This window comes from Lynx canadensis, chromosome A1 (assembly GCF_007474595.2).
Source record: "Lynx canadensis isolate LIC74 chromosome A1, mLynCan4.pri.v2, whole genome shotgun sequence".
NCBI classification, from domain to species: Eukaryota; Metazoa; Chordata; class Mammalia; order Carnivora; family Felidae; genus Lynx; species Lynx canadensis.
In genome coordinates, this window is record NC_044303.2 from 104,504,752 (window position 1) to 104,519,807 (window position 15,056).

The window sequence follows — 15,056 nt, forward strand, 5'->3', positions numbered from 1 at the left end:
TGAGGTACCTGTAGAACTGTGAACAGAAGGCACAGTCTCACCAGGGCCACATACGCCTGAAATAAGCAAGAACAGCGGCACTTTGAGAAAGGGGAAGATTTCTGCCGGATGGAAGAACCGTGAAGCTGTGGAAACAGAGGAACTTTTAGAGTCACAATCCCTATAGCCCAGTGTTTTGTTGCCGAAAAGGACCCCAACTATGTAGGATGGCCCAGCCGACTTTGCTGATGTGCAATGCCTCTGAGCAGTGACTGGATCTGGAACCTCCCAGGGCTCCCTTTGAGCCAATGGCCTAAGTTCATGTGCTGATACCTCTTTATTTTTGTTTGAAATGTCCTGTCCTCAAATTTCAAAGGTATCCCCGTAGCATGCAAGCAATTTAGATAGTGCTGCCCACTCCCTGTGCACATTGTCTAAGCTCTTCATGATTTTCAAGATTTCAGATATGTCCTTCCTGAGCCTCTTCACATCTAGATTAGAGAGTCTCCCTCTGGCTGTCCAGGCCAACCCAGCCACCTGTTTTTGTCACTCCTCTGGACTGGTTGGATCTCCTTCATTGGTTACAGAGCTCTGAATATAATGAGGCAAAAATATGCCTTGGTGGGGTATGAGGGGAGGGCCCTGTTTTCCACTCGCTGGCGTCGCTTCTCTTGATTATGTTCAATGTTTATAGACCGTTTTGCTACAAATACTCACAGAGCTGTCTTCAGGGAAGACATTCTTAAAGGGGTAGGGGCAACAGTTCAACTGACAAAGGTCGTGACATCAAGGACTAGCATTTATGGAAGGGCAGGCAGGAGTCCGGCTGGATGCACCAAGTTGTTGTCTTGGGGGAAAACGCTTGTACAGCTGGGAGACATACATTTTTAGCTTGAGTGATCCTGAGACATGTGCCCCCAGTATGTCCCTATGCGGAACCAAGCCAACCATGGAAGAGCCTGAGTTAATAACTAGCTCAGTCCTGTATATATGCATAACTGAATCACTGGCTCTCCCCCTCCAGACCAGCAAATCATATCCACTCTTGGGGCACCCACAGAATTATAAAGCAGCCTCCTCATGGAAGAGGGAGTTTGCAGCCAAGTGTTGAGAAATTTCACTTACTTTTCTTGCTTAAAACATTTTACGGGTGGGGTGCCTGGGTGGCTCAGTTGGTTGGGCGTCTGACCTTGGTGCAGGTCATGATCTCACCGTTCCTGAGTTCGAGCCCCATGTCGGTCTCTGTGCTGACACCTCGGAGCCTGGAGCCTGTTTTGGATTCTGTGTCTCCCTGTCTCTGCCCTTCCCCCATTTGTGCTCTGTCTCTCTCTCAAAAATAAATAAACATTAAAAGAAATAAATAAAACACACACAACATTTTAAGGGTGTGGGAGACACTTTGGGAAACCCTACATGTTCCTTTGCAGTTTATGTAACTGTCTTTTCAGATCAGGGGTCTTTGACCAGGGCGCAGGGCTTTGGAAAACCTGTGACCCCCGCTTTGAGACTGTATTTGAGCACTAGACATCTGTGCATTTCAGAGGAAACAGTTCAAGCTTTTATCAAATTCTCAAACATATCTGAGGGTAAGAAATGCTATTGCAGAGCATTTCCTTAAATTGTCTTGAGACACTGCTTGGGTCCAGTTCAACTTTCTGAGCTTTGAAAAATTTAAGAATGTGGGCAGTAGGATTTGACTGGCTTCTGAGAAGCCGTAATTTTTCCTTAGACACTGGTTTAAAAAAATTGCCCTAGGGCACAAAATGTGATATTTAAAAAATTAATTGTATAGTTGCAGGGCAGCAGAATCATGAAAGCGACCAAATTAAATTAATGGGCTTAAAGGAAGAAAAGGATTTATATTGAGCAAAGATGGAAAAAATTCAGACAATGTAAAAAAATCAATGTGCCATATGATTTCCATACAATAAAAGATTAAAAAACGAATAGGGTTTCAGCTCATAGACTGTTATGGGGAAAAGGCAAAACTTCAAGAGGAAAAAGGACTATTGACATCTGTGTCAATCTGCCCTTTTCCTGTCATCTGCCCTTTTCCTCCTTCCTAAAATGGCTGTATACACAAATAGAACATAAATATTTTATTTTATTTTATTTTACTTTATTTTAGAGAGTGAGTGGGAGAAAGGGGCAGTGGAGAGAGAGAGAGAGAGAGAGAGAGAGAGAGAGAGAGAACCTTAAGCGGTCTCCATGCTCAGCATGGAACCCAATGCGAGGTTCTGTCCCCCAACCCTGGGATCGTGACCTGAGCCAAAATCAAGAGTCAGATGCTGAACTGACTGAGCCACCTAGGGCCCCCCGCAAATAGAGCACTAGGCTCCTAGAACGGGGTGCAGGGTAAGCACTAGTCAATGATAATGAGTAGGAATCGTATATTAAGGAGGATATCAGGAGAGAATCAAAAATACATAAAATAATAGCAAGGACGGTTAAGATACATTTTCTATAAAGTCTGAGACTAGACCTTGCAAATGTTATGCTAAGTGAAGGAAGCCAATCACAGAGGACCACATACTGTAGGGTTCCATTTCTAGGAAATTCCCAGAATAGGCAAATCCATAGAGACATAAAATAGTTTAGTAGAATACCCTGTCACCAAATGGTACACTTTAAATGGGTGAACTGTACGGTATATGAATTACATCTCATTAAAGCTGCTTAAAAAGTCTGAGACCTGGAAAATTCCCTGGGTAAAAAATAATTTGAAGTGTCTTGTAGATTCCCCTAAAGAATCTTACCATCCCGTGCAGATTTTCGTTTCTAGGCATTTCCTTTCGCCATGCCACATCTTCATCTAATTGGGTTATTTTTCAGATAGGTATCTGTCAGGTATGTTTTCCCAACAGCTGAAAATGTGTTTATTTTGGTGAATGCACGACTTCTGGGTTTCAACATGAGAGTCATAGATTTTAAAGCAGATACGTCAGTGTTTAGAAGGACATTAGAATGCTTTTATTCTCCCATCTCTCATGCCTTTCCTCCTGGTATCTCCTACTTTTCATGCAAAGATGAAGTCTTTGCAAGTAGGAAAATAGGAAGGGTGGCATGATTTTCTAGGATGGTGGTTATTTCCTCTTCGTCTCGCAATTTCTGCTTTTACTGATTCTTCCCAGATAGAAGTTCTTAAATGCCTATAAATTCTCTTTTATAACATTCCTGCTGCAACCACCTGCCAGCATATTATATATACTATATTACCCTATATTTTCCTCCAAGCCCCAAAAGATTTTGAACCTTGCCATTTATTCCAGCTTCCTGTTTCTTTTTTTTTTTTTTTTAAACGTTTATTCATTTTTGGGACAGAGAGAGACAGAGCATGAACGGGGGAGGGGCAGAGAGAGAGGGAGACACAGAATCGGAAACAGGCTCCGGGCTCTGAGCCATCAGCCCAGAGCCTGACGCGGGGCTCGAACTCACAGACCGCGAGATCATGACCTGGCTGAAGTCGGACGCCTAACTGACTGCGCCACCCAGGCGCCCCTCAGCTTCCCGTTTCTAATAGTGTTGCTGGAAGTGAAGTAATGATCAAGTGATGAGTAGAAAATATTTCCTTTTCTTCTTTTTAAATTTTATTTCTTTGAGAGAGAGATACAGAGCAAGCAGGGGAGGGGCAGAGAGAGAGAGAGAGAGGGAGAGAGAGAGAGAGAGAGAGAGAGAGAGAGAGAGAGAGAATCCCAAGCAGGCTCCACGCTGTCAGCACAGAACCCGATGCTGGGCTCGAACGCACCAACTGTGACATCATAACCTGAGCTGAAACCAAGAGTCGGACTCTTAACCAACTGAGCCACTCAGGCACACCTCCTTTCCTTCTTTTAATCTGAGCTCACTCTTCACAAACACATCTTACACATTTTCATAAATGGCACATCTAAGAATTAAACCCATTTTTCAGTAAACTAAAAGCTTCAGTAGAGTTTTCTCTCTCCCTCACATTATGCATATACAGTCCTAACTTTCCTCTCACATATCCGTCGCAGTGTAAATCTATCCAACTCTGTAATAATGGATTGCAAAGAAAAGTTTTATCAGACAATATCACAGGGTCCTATCTGAAGCATACAGGCAGGCTGTTGATGAGGCAGAGAAATACACAGTGAAAAATAAAGGAGGGAAGCCAAGCTACAGGACCTGACAGGGTCTTTCTTATCTTTCCCCAAATCTGCAGCACCTGTCAGGGAAGGGAAGCAAAGAATTGAGGCAATTATACAAATAATTCAAGAGAAAAGCCGGTGTTTTCCTTCATGAGTTGCAAAACCAGTTTTGCCAACCCGAAAGATCTAGATGACAGTCTTTAAAGACATTTATCTCACAAATGTGGGCGACCACATTAGGAGTGATTAACCTTCACAACTGTTCATAAAAGGAGGGAAAAGGTGAACAATAGTGTGTTCACCAGGCTTTCTAATGACATCTCTCTTAGGAGAAATCTCAGAAGAAATTGGTGACATAATAACTCAGTAAAACGAAGACTCAAATGTTGAAAAGGAGTAACCAGATGAGAAGAAACAAAGAAGGGATGTGAAGTCCTTGGAAAGGAAGAAACTTTTCTAGCTCCTAATGGGTTGCTGTACCTAAGAGCTTAGACTACATCAGACTAGGGCAGAAAGAGGCACAAAGAAGGAATGCTATTCCACAATCCCGGCTCTCATTCAGAACCAGCCCAAGTCTGTTCTTCTGCTTGGTTTTGCTTTAAAATATTTTAAAAAATATTTATTTATTTTTGAGAGAGATAGAGCGCAAGTGGGGGAAGGGTACAGAGAGAGAGGGAGACACAGAATCTGAAGCAGGCTCCAGGCTCTGAGCTGACAGCACAGAGCCCAACGTAGCGCTTGAACCCATGAACTGTTAGATCATGACCTGAGCCAAAGTCGGAGGCTTAACTGACCGAGCCACCCAGGCACCCCTGTGTGTGTGTTTTTAATAGACTTTATTTTTTAGGGCAATTTTAGGTTCATAGCAAAATTGAGTTCCCGTATGCCTCCTGCCCTCCCAACATACACAGCCTCCCCCATTATCAACATCCCCACCTGAGTGGTGCATTTGTTACAGTCAGTAACCTACATGGACACACTGTTATGGCCCAGAGTCGTCCTTTACATTAGGGTTTATTCTTAGTATTGTTCATTTTATGGGTCTGCACAAATGCAAAATGACGTGCACCCACCATTGTTCAGGGAAGGTTGACTGCCTTAAAAATCCTGTGTTCATCCTTCCCACCCTGTAACCGCTTTAGGTTTAATAGACAAATTCAGTGTCAAGAGGAGATCACAGCTTTAATCATCCATACAGTTAGTCTCTTAGAAAGGCTGGCAATTGGGAAGAAGCCCTTGGCTCTGTGTGTGCTTGTGCATATGCATGTCAACGAACAAGTGAGAGGGAGTACTTTTCCAGCTGAGACAGAAGAATCCAGGCATGGTGGGGACAGCACAGATGAGGGGCTGTGGAGATCTAGATTCTTCTGCCTTCTCCACTTACTGGCCCTGTGGCTGAGAGTGTTTAAGATCTCTGAAGAGGGAGGGGTACCTGGGTGGCTCAGTTGGTTAAGTGTCTGACTTTGGCTCAGGTCATGATCTCCTGGTTTGTGCATTCGAGCCCTGCGTCGGGCTCTGTTCTGACAGCTCAGAGCCTGGAGCCTGCTTCGGATGCTGTGTCTCCCTCTGTCTCTGCCCCTTGCCTGCTTGCACTCTGTCTCTCTTTCTCAAAAATAAATAAACATTAAGGAAAAAAAAAAGATCTCCTAAGAGGGACCTAACATCTCAGAGTCTCAGTTTCTTTACCTACAAAATGGGTTACTATCTGTTACAGGGATCGTATCTTTATACGGATGCGGACTTTGAAATAAGAAGGGTATAGAAACGGTATGGCATAGCATAGTTCCCTTTCCCTTAAAAAAGGGGAAATAATTTAATAAGAAGAAAACTCTGGGAGGTGAACACCGTCGGGACAGAAACAGGTGGACTCAAAGTGAAATCAATTAATGCCCCTGTATTTGGGTGTCACGTCAAGATCTGTGCCTATTCTGAAAAAAACAAATTTTTGGTGACAACAGGCAGAGAGCAGGCTATCACTCTGAATGAACAGCCAGTGATCTCCCACTTCCTAACAGAAGACCCTTCTCCACTTTGCTCATTCGAGTACAATTGTCCATCAGGCAGCATTTAACTATAATCATGTACCGCCTGCGATATTTCACACCATTATTTGTTTAATAATGCGTATTCTTTCTTTGGAGTTATTGACACTTAAAACTGAAGAGACCAGAGCAGGGGCTGGCAGGAGCCCTCGGCAGGGGGGCTGTGTGCATATAGTCTAACTCTGCATCTGAAACCTGGGCCAGGGGGTACGCAATCAATGTCTCCTTTCCGTTCAGGCTGGTGCCTCTTACTCCCGCCCGGGAGCTAAATGCGCCTTGTTATTTTGGCAGACCTTAGGGAGAGATGATTACCACCAGCTTTAGTCATTCAGTGACATCGCGTTGCTCCTCTCTCAGACTCCCCTTTACACAGCTCTCCTGCCGGCTGCCCCGGGACATTTTCACCTCCACCCACCACCACTCTGAACTCCCACGGAATAACTTCTAATCGTGTGCCTTTGAAAGAAGCGGACCTCTCAGTGGCCAACGCTGGCTGGGCTAGTTGTTCTCACGTTTGGAGTTAGCTAAAAGGGTCCAGAATCTCACGGGCTTATCAGTCTCCTTTTGTTTACTTCCTCTTATTCTTGGCCCAGATGTGTTTAAGGAAAACCTGGCTCCCTTTTCTCCTGTGTTTGAGAACACCTAAGGGGGAATTGGTGAAGACATTTTCTCTCTGCACCCCCCCCCTCCCCCCGCAAAGAAGCTGTTCCTTCGAAAGGTGTGTTGCTCTCAAAACGCTAAGGTTTGTTAATTCTAGGTGGTGGAGACACTCCTGTTTGACACGTTATTCTTTGTCCTCCTTTGGATTTTTTTTTTAAAAACACAGAATTAAAACTAAAAAGTTGGGCGAAGCAACTCTTGGTGTTTTGCCTCTTTCTGTCTCGGCTTCTCGAGGTCCTCAGTGAGCCAGTGCAAGGGAGCAGGGCTGGACCGACAGAGGTCCTCTTGCGAACATGGATGCTAATTTGTATTTCAAACCGAGTTCACTGCGAGGATCAGTACAATTTAAAATAATAGAATCTGGTCATGTAATTCTTTTTATGCATGGCGCTGGATTTTCCCTCCAAATTAATCCTGTACCAGCAGTGGATGGGCTGAAAACACAGGCACCAAGCACTTAGCTCACTTCCATCTGGCACGGCCATGTGAACACTTCGGTTGGCTTGCTTTTTTAATGAAGTGATTTCTAATGAAGCAAGCTGTGAATTTAATAGCTACCTTAAAACAGCTTCTTTGTAACTAAGCTTTAAGTAAAGAAGCAACTGCCAAATTAGCCACCGACACCAAGAGGAAAGTTCAAGACAGAACAGCCACAAGGTGGGGGATTTCAGGCTGAGGTCATCTGGGATGTCATCTCAACTGCTGGCACCAGAGATGGTGTCCCAAGCCTGTGTGCAGGCTGGCAGCCCATCCAGAGACTGGTTAAGGAAGCGCCTGGCCAATGCTAACGGTGGCTGCAGGGGTAAGGTATCTGAACTGTTGTTATCCTGACCCCTCCCCCCTCCCAGGCTGGTACACCGTCTCTCCGTGGTTCATTTGCCGTGTGATTCTGAACCAGCCACTTCAGCTCACTTATAATGTGGGCACAATAGAAGGGATATCCTTGGGGTCGGTCTCTACTACCCAGAAAGAAAGATGCTGGTAGAAAAAAATGCACACAGGAAACTCTTAAAGGTGGGAGAAATCACCCAGTTTCGCAATCAAAGGTAAATGGCAGGCAGATAATGCAAGGGGGTGAAGAGGGCCGGGTGGGTACGAGCAAGAGGTAAGGCCCGGGTGAACTGCAATGACTCATCAGATCTAGGGATATTCAAATTCCTTTATAAAAAAGGTGTAGGAGCGCCTGGGTGGCTCAGGCGGTTAAGCAAGACTCGGTTTTGGCTCGGGTCATGGTCTCGCGGTTTTGTGGGTTCAGTCCCCACATTGGGCTCTGTGCTCCTGGCGTAGAGCCTACTTGGGATTCTCTCTCTTCTCCCTCTCTGCCCCTCCCCCGATCATGCTGTTTCTGTCTCTCTTTATATAAATAAAGAAACCCCAAAAAGATTCTTTAAAAAAAAAAAAAGTGTTGATTGACAGCACACCTGAGCAAGCCAGTGTGTGAGCTCTGCTTTTCTTGACTGGGGTGGAAGCTAAGGCATAAAGATGAGCCATGACTTGTCCAAGGTCTCCCTGCACATCGTGAGTGGCCAGCCCAACATGGGTTACAGAGACGGGACATTAAGCCCCGCTTGGCAAGGTCACTGGCATGGATTTCTCAGTGGGAGGGCCTCCGCTCTGTTGTCCACAACATATACACAGGTTCCTCAACACAGTCCCCTTTCTGGTAACGGATACTTCCTTGTCTTTCACGCTATGGGTCCTTCCTCTGCTTTGTGAGGCCTTAGCCTCATCTGGAGCGGTTGAGAGAGTTGCCGCACATTAGGAGGGGCCCAGTAAGCTGGGGGCCAGAGCAGGGGGAACCCACGCTCACCTGTCCTGAGCTCAGGTGGTGGCATCAGCCTGGGAGTGAGTGTGAGAAGTGGGAACATCTTGGGGCACCTGGGTGGCTCAGTCAGTTAAGCATCTGACTCTCGGTTTCGGCTCAGGTCATGATCTCACAGTCGGTGAGTTCAAGCTCCAGGCACCTGACAGTGTGGAGCCTGCTTGCGGTTCTCTCTCTCCCTCTCTTTCTGCCCCTCCCCTACTCGTTCTTGCTGTCTCTCTCAAAATGAATAAACTTTTTTTTTTTTTAAAGCAGTCTCCATTCTAATTTTTTTTTTTAACATTTATTTATTTTTGGAAGACAGAGCAGGGTGTGAGCCAGGGAGGGGCAGAGACAGAGGGAGACACAGAATCTGAAGCAGGCTCTAGGCTCTGAGCTGTCAGCACAAAGCCTGAGATGGGGCTCGAACTCACGAACCGTGAGATCATGACCTGAGCTGAAGTCAGACACTTAACCAACTGAGCCACCCAGGCGCCCCTCAAAATGAATACACTTAAAAAAACAAAAAAAGAAGTGGGAACTTCTGTGGTTTCAACCGAAGTCCTTCCCTCCCACTTTACAGATGCCAGCATATGACCTTGTCATCCATTTTGTCCCTCCAGAACAGGACACAGAGTAGGAGAGAGAAGTCTGAGGGCAGTGCATGAGACAGCTCACTTCTTCCTCGCCGAGGGATTGTGACCTAATGCAACCATGGTAAATCTATGTCTTCCTCTATCCAAGGGTCAACATGGGCTTTTCTCCCCAAGACTATGGTGCAGTGTTTGTACAGTGGTTGGATTCCTAAAAGCTTGGCAGAGGCTCACCGGGCCTGAATTTTTCCCATTCGGCCTGATCCACCCTACTCCTGACCCTTTCTAACTTGGGCCAGCACTCTCCTGCTGAGTCCTGGAGTGCATGTTCTCCCCTCGCTGGCCACCTGGTCACCATGCACACAGGGCTGCAATTGCCTGTCCTTCCTCAAAACCCGATTTAGGACCAACGACTGAGCGGGAGCCAGGATTGGTCAGAATCTTCTCACGTGCCCTGTAGCTCAAAGCTGTGTCACTAGTGTGTCTTGTGTAAGATCTTGTCCTGCTGTGTCCAACTTGAGCCGTAAAGACGTGGTGTCACTTTCTTTGATTTACAACCATAGGCCGAAAGTATGAAAAAATTTGTAAGTGGGGGGAGGGGAGGTTCTCCGTTCTTGCATTTATTTAATGAGCAGACACCTCCTGACTGCCTATCACGTATAGCGATCATGGTCCAGCCACCTCCCTTACCAGGCTGCGCTCACCAATTGGCATGAAGAGGGGAGCATGCTTGCCTGTCTTCAAGGGATGGATTAGGTCGTACGCGTGCCTGGGAAGCGCCTTTAATCCCTTTATATCTCCTATGGTGTCATTCCCTAATTACCCCGATGCTAAAAACGTTTGCTAATGAATATGAACACTCAGAAACCAAAAGCTCATCCATTCAATACATAGATGTATCGAAAATCGCCAAGCAATGTCACTGCCTAAGTCTGATACATACATATTCAGAGGGTTTGAGGGAAGTCTTAAATCTAGTAAATAGCAAATGCCAAGGTACAAAGTGGTTTCTCCCCAGCAGTCCAACTCTGCTTCCTGCTGTGTAGCTGGAGATTATACTGAATCCAGGGCACTCTTTAGAAGCATTTTCCTCGAATGACTTAAATATATGTGTGTGTGTGTATGTATATATATATATATATATATATATATATATATATGGTAAATAAAAAGTTTGGGAGAAAAAAAAAACCCTTAATCCTCCTCTCCCTAGCTTTACATCCCACTGTTCTGAGTAACTGATCTGTGTGAAAACATTATCGGTCTCATTGTAGCTAACCCTCTGAGTCACAGGGAACAGCTTTTAAATTGTTCATACAGTTCTTATCAATCAGCTGGGTCTGTGTAAAGGAACTAGAAGTATGGAAACCTAATCACTCCCTCTGTGAAAAATCACCGTGTCTCCTTGATCAGAGGAAGATCAGAGCGCAGAAAGCCTCCCCCCCCCCCCCCCGCCGCACCCCCCAGATTTGCACCATTTCCTGGCTATTTCATTTTAATCAGGACGTTGCTGAGCTGATCTATTACTTCATAAGTCCCCTGGGAAAGCGTGGGTGTTACGGATACATGTCTCAGGAAAGCCCAGTGCCAGATACTCCCATCAGTGGAAACTCATGTTGCAAGCATGCTGTTTGCATGTAATCAGATGGGTTTCCTTGGCAAACTGCTCAATCACATACACAATCACAGTGGTAGTCGGGAGTCAAGGCACACGTTTTTGGGAAAGCATCATGGTACTTTTATTGGGTTTCTGTATTCTTCCCTTTGTTATAAAAGAATGGCATCAGAGTTCAATTTACAGAGAGAAATGAGGAAAACTAAAAATGAGCAGGAAGGAGCCCATAAAACCACCCAGGCTGGTCATTCAGTGAATCCTTTTATGGTTAGTGGATGTCTATTTACTGCGTTCTACCAGGTCATTATTCTTGGGGATACTTTATCTGACAAATTGCCACTGGGTAAAATTTCCATCATCAATGAAAAATACGTAGCCTTTATAAGACAGAAGTACTAGCTGTGGAGGTGTGAAATGTGTCTTATCTGCTCTTCCTTTTTGCTACGTGCAGTTTGAACGCTTCCCTTTCAAGCTTTGGCTGATTGACACAGACCTGAAGAGATTTACATAAGCTGGACTGGAGGAAATTCACCCATATCCAAATAAACCAGATGATCACAGTGTAGTTCTCTTGTTATACTGGCTTACTTAGCAGGAAAAAAAAAAAAATTAGGATATAAAATTGGCAGTGATTTTACCAGAGGAGACTAAATGATTTGGTCTGGCCGTGGAGGTAGGAAGGTTAGTAGATGGGCACACACAGAGTCACCTTATTGAGTTATAATTCAAGTACCATGAAATGCTCTCATTTTTAAGTGTGGGATATAGCTTTTGAATGTATTCATAGAGACCAAGGATATAATGGAGAGCCCCCAGTTCATTGTCCTGCAGCTCTGAGAAACTGAGGCATGCCACACAGATGGACAGTGGCTAAATGGGGAGGTGATACCCACTTTGGAGGTGCTAATGAGAACCAGTCCATTGATTTTGGCCATGATGGGTAGAAACTCGTAGACAGAAACCCTGGGTTTCTGATCGGTTACAAATGAACATCCAGCTGCTGGGTGCGGAGAGTGCAGGAAAGGAACGGATGGGGCAGTGTCTTCTCAACAGTGGAGATATGGAGGATGAGGTTTACTTTGAAGGAAGGACTGGGGGAGTTTATGGAAGAGCGTGAGAGTCCGAGGTGTGACAGTGATTCTGACCACTGCTAACCCCTGGGTGCTGACAAATAACATTTATAAATGACTTTTTCAACCACTTCCTCTAGCAAACAAGAAGCTGTTATTATTATGTTGATTTTGAAATTCACTGTTATAGAATTTTCGTGCCTTAATGAGAAGGCAGATCCAACTGGTACGTAATGATTAACGCAATTGGAAGAGTGCAAACAAGAAATAAAGTAAAGCTACTCCGAATGCTTAACCCCAATAGGCAGGTTTTGCTGATTTTCCAGAAAAAAAATTCATGGCTATCTCGAGATAAAAATATTAAGCAAAGCTCAGTGTGGATAAGCCTGCCCTTTGGTAAGAGAGGAAAAGTCAATTAGTAATGTCATTTGTTTAAAACTATGCCTGCACCTGGTTCTCATTTGTCCTCCAGCTGAGAAACCAAAGACAACTTCTTTTTATTGCTTGTGGTCAAACAGCAAGTTCATTTCGCCATGGGATGATCAAACGGCCAGCCTCCCCCGGCTTGAGAAGGTTTGCCTTTCACTTTCAACTTGTTCAATCATCATTAACTCTGAAAAATGTCACATTCCATTTGTGCAATGAAAATTTCACCACTGGTGACCGTTTGGGTGAAGTTTTTGTAGGCATGGCCCTAAATCTTACAGAGCACCTCACACATTCTCAAGGTCATTTGCCCTGTTTCCTTGTTTAATGACAGTTGCCTAAGATCCCAGAGTCTGTGGTCAAGCATAGGCCACTTTGAAGAACCTTTGTGTATAGGTACATGTTTCTGTCTCTGAGATGGAAGGGGTTCACTGGGTGATTCGATGCAGGCAATTTAGCTGAGAAAAACCAAGATGTGTGCATGTGAAATGCACACGTGTGCACACACACACACACACACACACACACATACACACACTGGGGTTTTTACCAAGGGAAAGTAAGAGTCTTCTTTACCGGGGAGAGACCAGTCAAGACCACTGGATGCACAGCCCTTTTAAAGCAGAGTTGTTTTTTTTGTTTGTTTGGGTTTTTTTTGTTTTTGGTTTTTAACTCTGGGAAGTTAGCTTCCCTGGAGAAGCCGCAATACCAACTTGGGGAGGTTCCAGAAAGTTTCTGGAAAGGACAAGTAGGCTTCTTTTTTAACTTTTGCCTTCGGGCTTGAGAAATCTTCCACCTCCCTTGTTTATTATTTAATTATGTACCTCCCCATGCACCTTCTGCAGAGAAGTTCTGGAATGTAAATCCCAGTGAACGTGGCATGGGGCCAAATCCCTGACAGGCACTCTACAAATATGAATTTCTGAGAGTGGATGTCAAGCAGCAAGGCTGCTAAATTAAGAGGTCACTTGATCCAGAGTCTTAAAGCATAGGGTGAACTGAGGCAAGTCCAATAAATTTTACGCCATTTGGCAAGTAAGTCATTGCTAAAACAGGCCCCAGTTACAGGTCCTGATTAAATTCTCAAGGTCAAACCCAAGAGCATGTACATACAGAGTTCTCCAGAGCCTTAAGTGCTGAGGCGCTAACATACTGTTTTAAATAGTCTCTGAGAAGGGCGTCTTGATTTCTAGCTCTAGCTTAATGCCCAAGTTTCGCTGGGTCAGCTGCTGAAATAGTGGGTTATCAGCGGGTCTGGATTATAGGCACATAATCTTGATCTTGGTCTCTCTCAATTAGCTCCAGCTCATAATATATTAGAATAGTTATTATTGCTAACATCCAATTTTTAACTGTCTAATAGACATTGAGGGTAGGAGAGAGGGCAAAATAGTCTAGTGATATTTTCCACTTCCCCTAGCTAATGCATAGACCAGACCCTTGGTCTAACGTAGAAATGTGTGGCTCCTAAAATATGAAAGAGTGTCCTGCCATTTTAATAGCTGGGTTGAAATGCCTTCCTTTTAAGAAAAGAGATTCCAATATTAGGTTATTAACTGAAAAAAGCTTGTGTATAATTTCCTAAGAGAGATTTTTTTTTTTTTATTCAAACACTTGGATATGTACTTGGTATTCTTCTAAGTGCTTTAGAAATCTTAATTCATGTAATCCTCATAGTAATTTCAAGAGGTAAAGTTACTTACCTAAGGTCATGGCACTACTCAAATCTAGGAAGTCTGGGTCTGTATCCATTATACTATGCAGCTATATTTTTTCATAGAGACCTCGCAGAGTATGCAAGCCAAATGCCCACGTATCTGTTGCTTCAACTGGGGCAGAGGGTATGCAAAGCGAAAGTATTGTCTCACTTCTCAGGAACGGGAAAATGGACAGCAACTTTATAAACTTCCCCTTTCTCCTCACACTGCTTTCCCATCTCCTGTCTCCACTTCATGGAGATCACTTTTCTACTGTCGGCTCCAGAGTGAGCTCGTGAGCCGTTTCTGTCTGTGTCACGCACACACATGCACACGCACACACACACTTACACATTGCTCCCGCTGTGCTTCATTGAGCTGCGTGGGGTTTGTGATCTGGGCATCAAAGCAGACATCATTTGCTCATTAGAGCTAAGTTTTCAGGACGTGCCCCAATTACTGACCTCCACTAACGGCCTGGGTTTGCGCTCGACTGCAAACTTGAAGTGGCAGAGTTCACAGTAGCTGGTGTTTGAGGATGACAGCCAGTGCTCCAGGCAGCTCCGATGAATTGTCCCCAAGGTCCCTGTGCATTCGCAGGGAGAGAGCAAGTCCTCTTGGCTGCTGCCCTCGTGGCAGATTCTGCACATCGGCCGGTCATTGAAGGGGCTGCAAGAGAAGGAGGGGGGCCTGCTGGTCACCAGGCTGGAGACCATCACCAAGAGGATGGTCCTCTGGCTCTGCGTCCCTCAGACCCTCCCCAGTGGCAGCTGCTCCAACAGACACTTGCTTTCAAACCCTAGATGTACGCTCTGTGTACAGCGGGGGGGTTGGTGGGGATCCTTGGGCATCTCCCTTCGCCAATATAAAGAAGCAGGGGATGGCCCGGGGCCAAAAGTGGGTGAAAGCGAGCAGTGTGTTATTTTTGTCTTGGACGTGGATGTTGTTCAGGCAGACTCCCGATCGAAAAATAAAAACTACTCCTCACCCTTAAAAACAGAAATTGTTTTGAAAAGACACCAACTGTAGTTTCCAGGCAAACTTCGTCTTTTGAATCAAGCCAG

At 45.0% G+C, this 15,056-nt stretch overlaps 1 protein-coding gene across 2 annotated transcripts in view; it reads right to left on the reverse strand.

The window, feature by feature from the left end:
• Positions 1-15,056, reverse strand: part of MARCHF3 (membrane associated ring-CH-type finger 3) — a 151,605-nt gene that overhangs the window by 20,141 nt on the left and 116,408 nt on the right. For both annotated transcript variants that reach the window (XM_030317215.1, XM_030317222.1), the window contains one exon: positions 14,457-14,661. In XM_030317215.1, the coding sequence (XP_030173075.1) occupies positions 14,457-14,661 (205 nt within the window). The remainder of the gene's footprint in view (positions 1-14,456; positions 14,662-15,056) is intronic.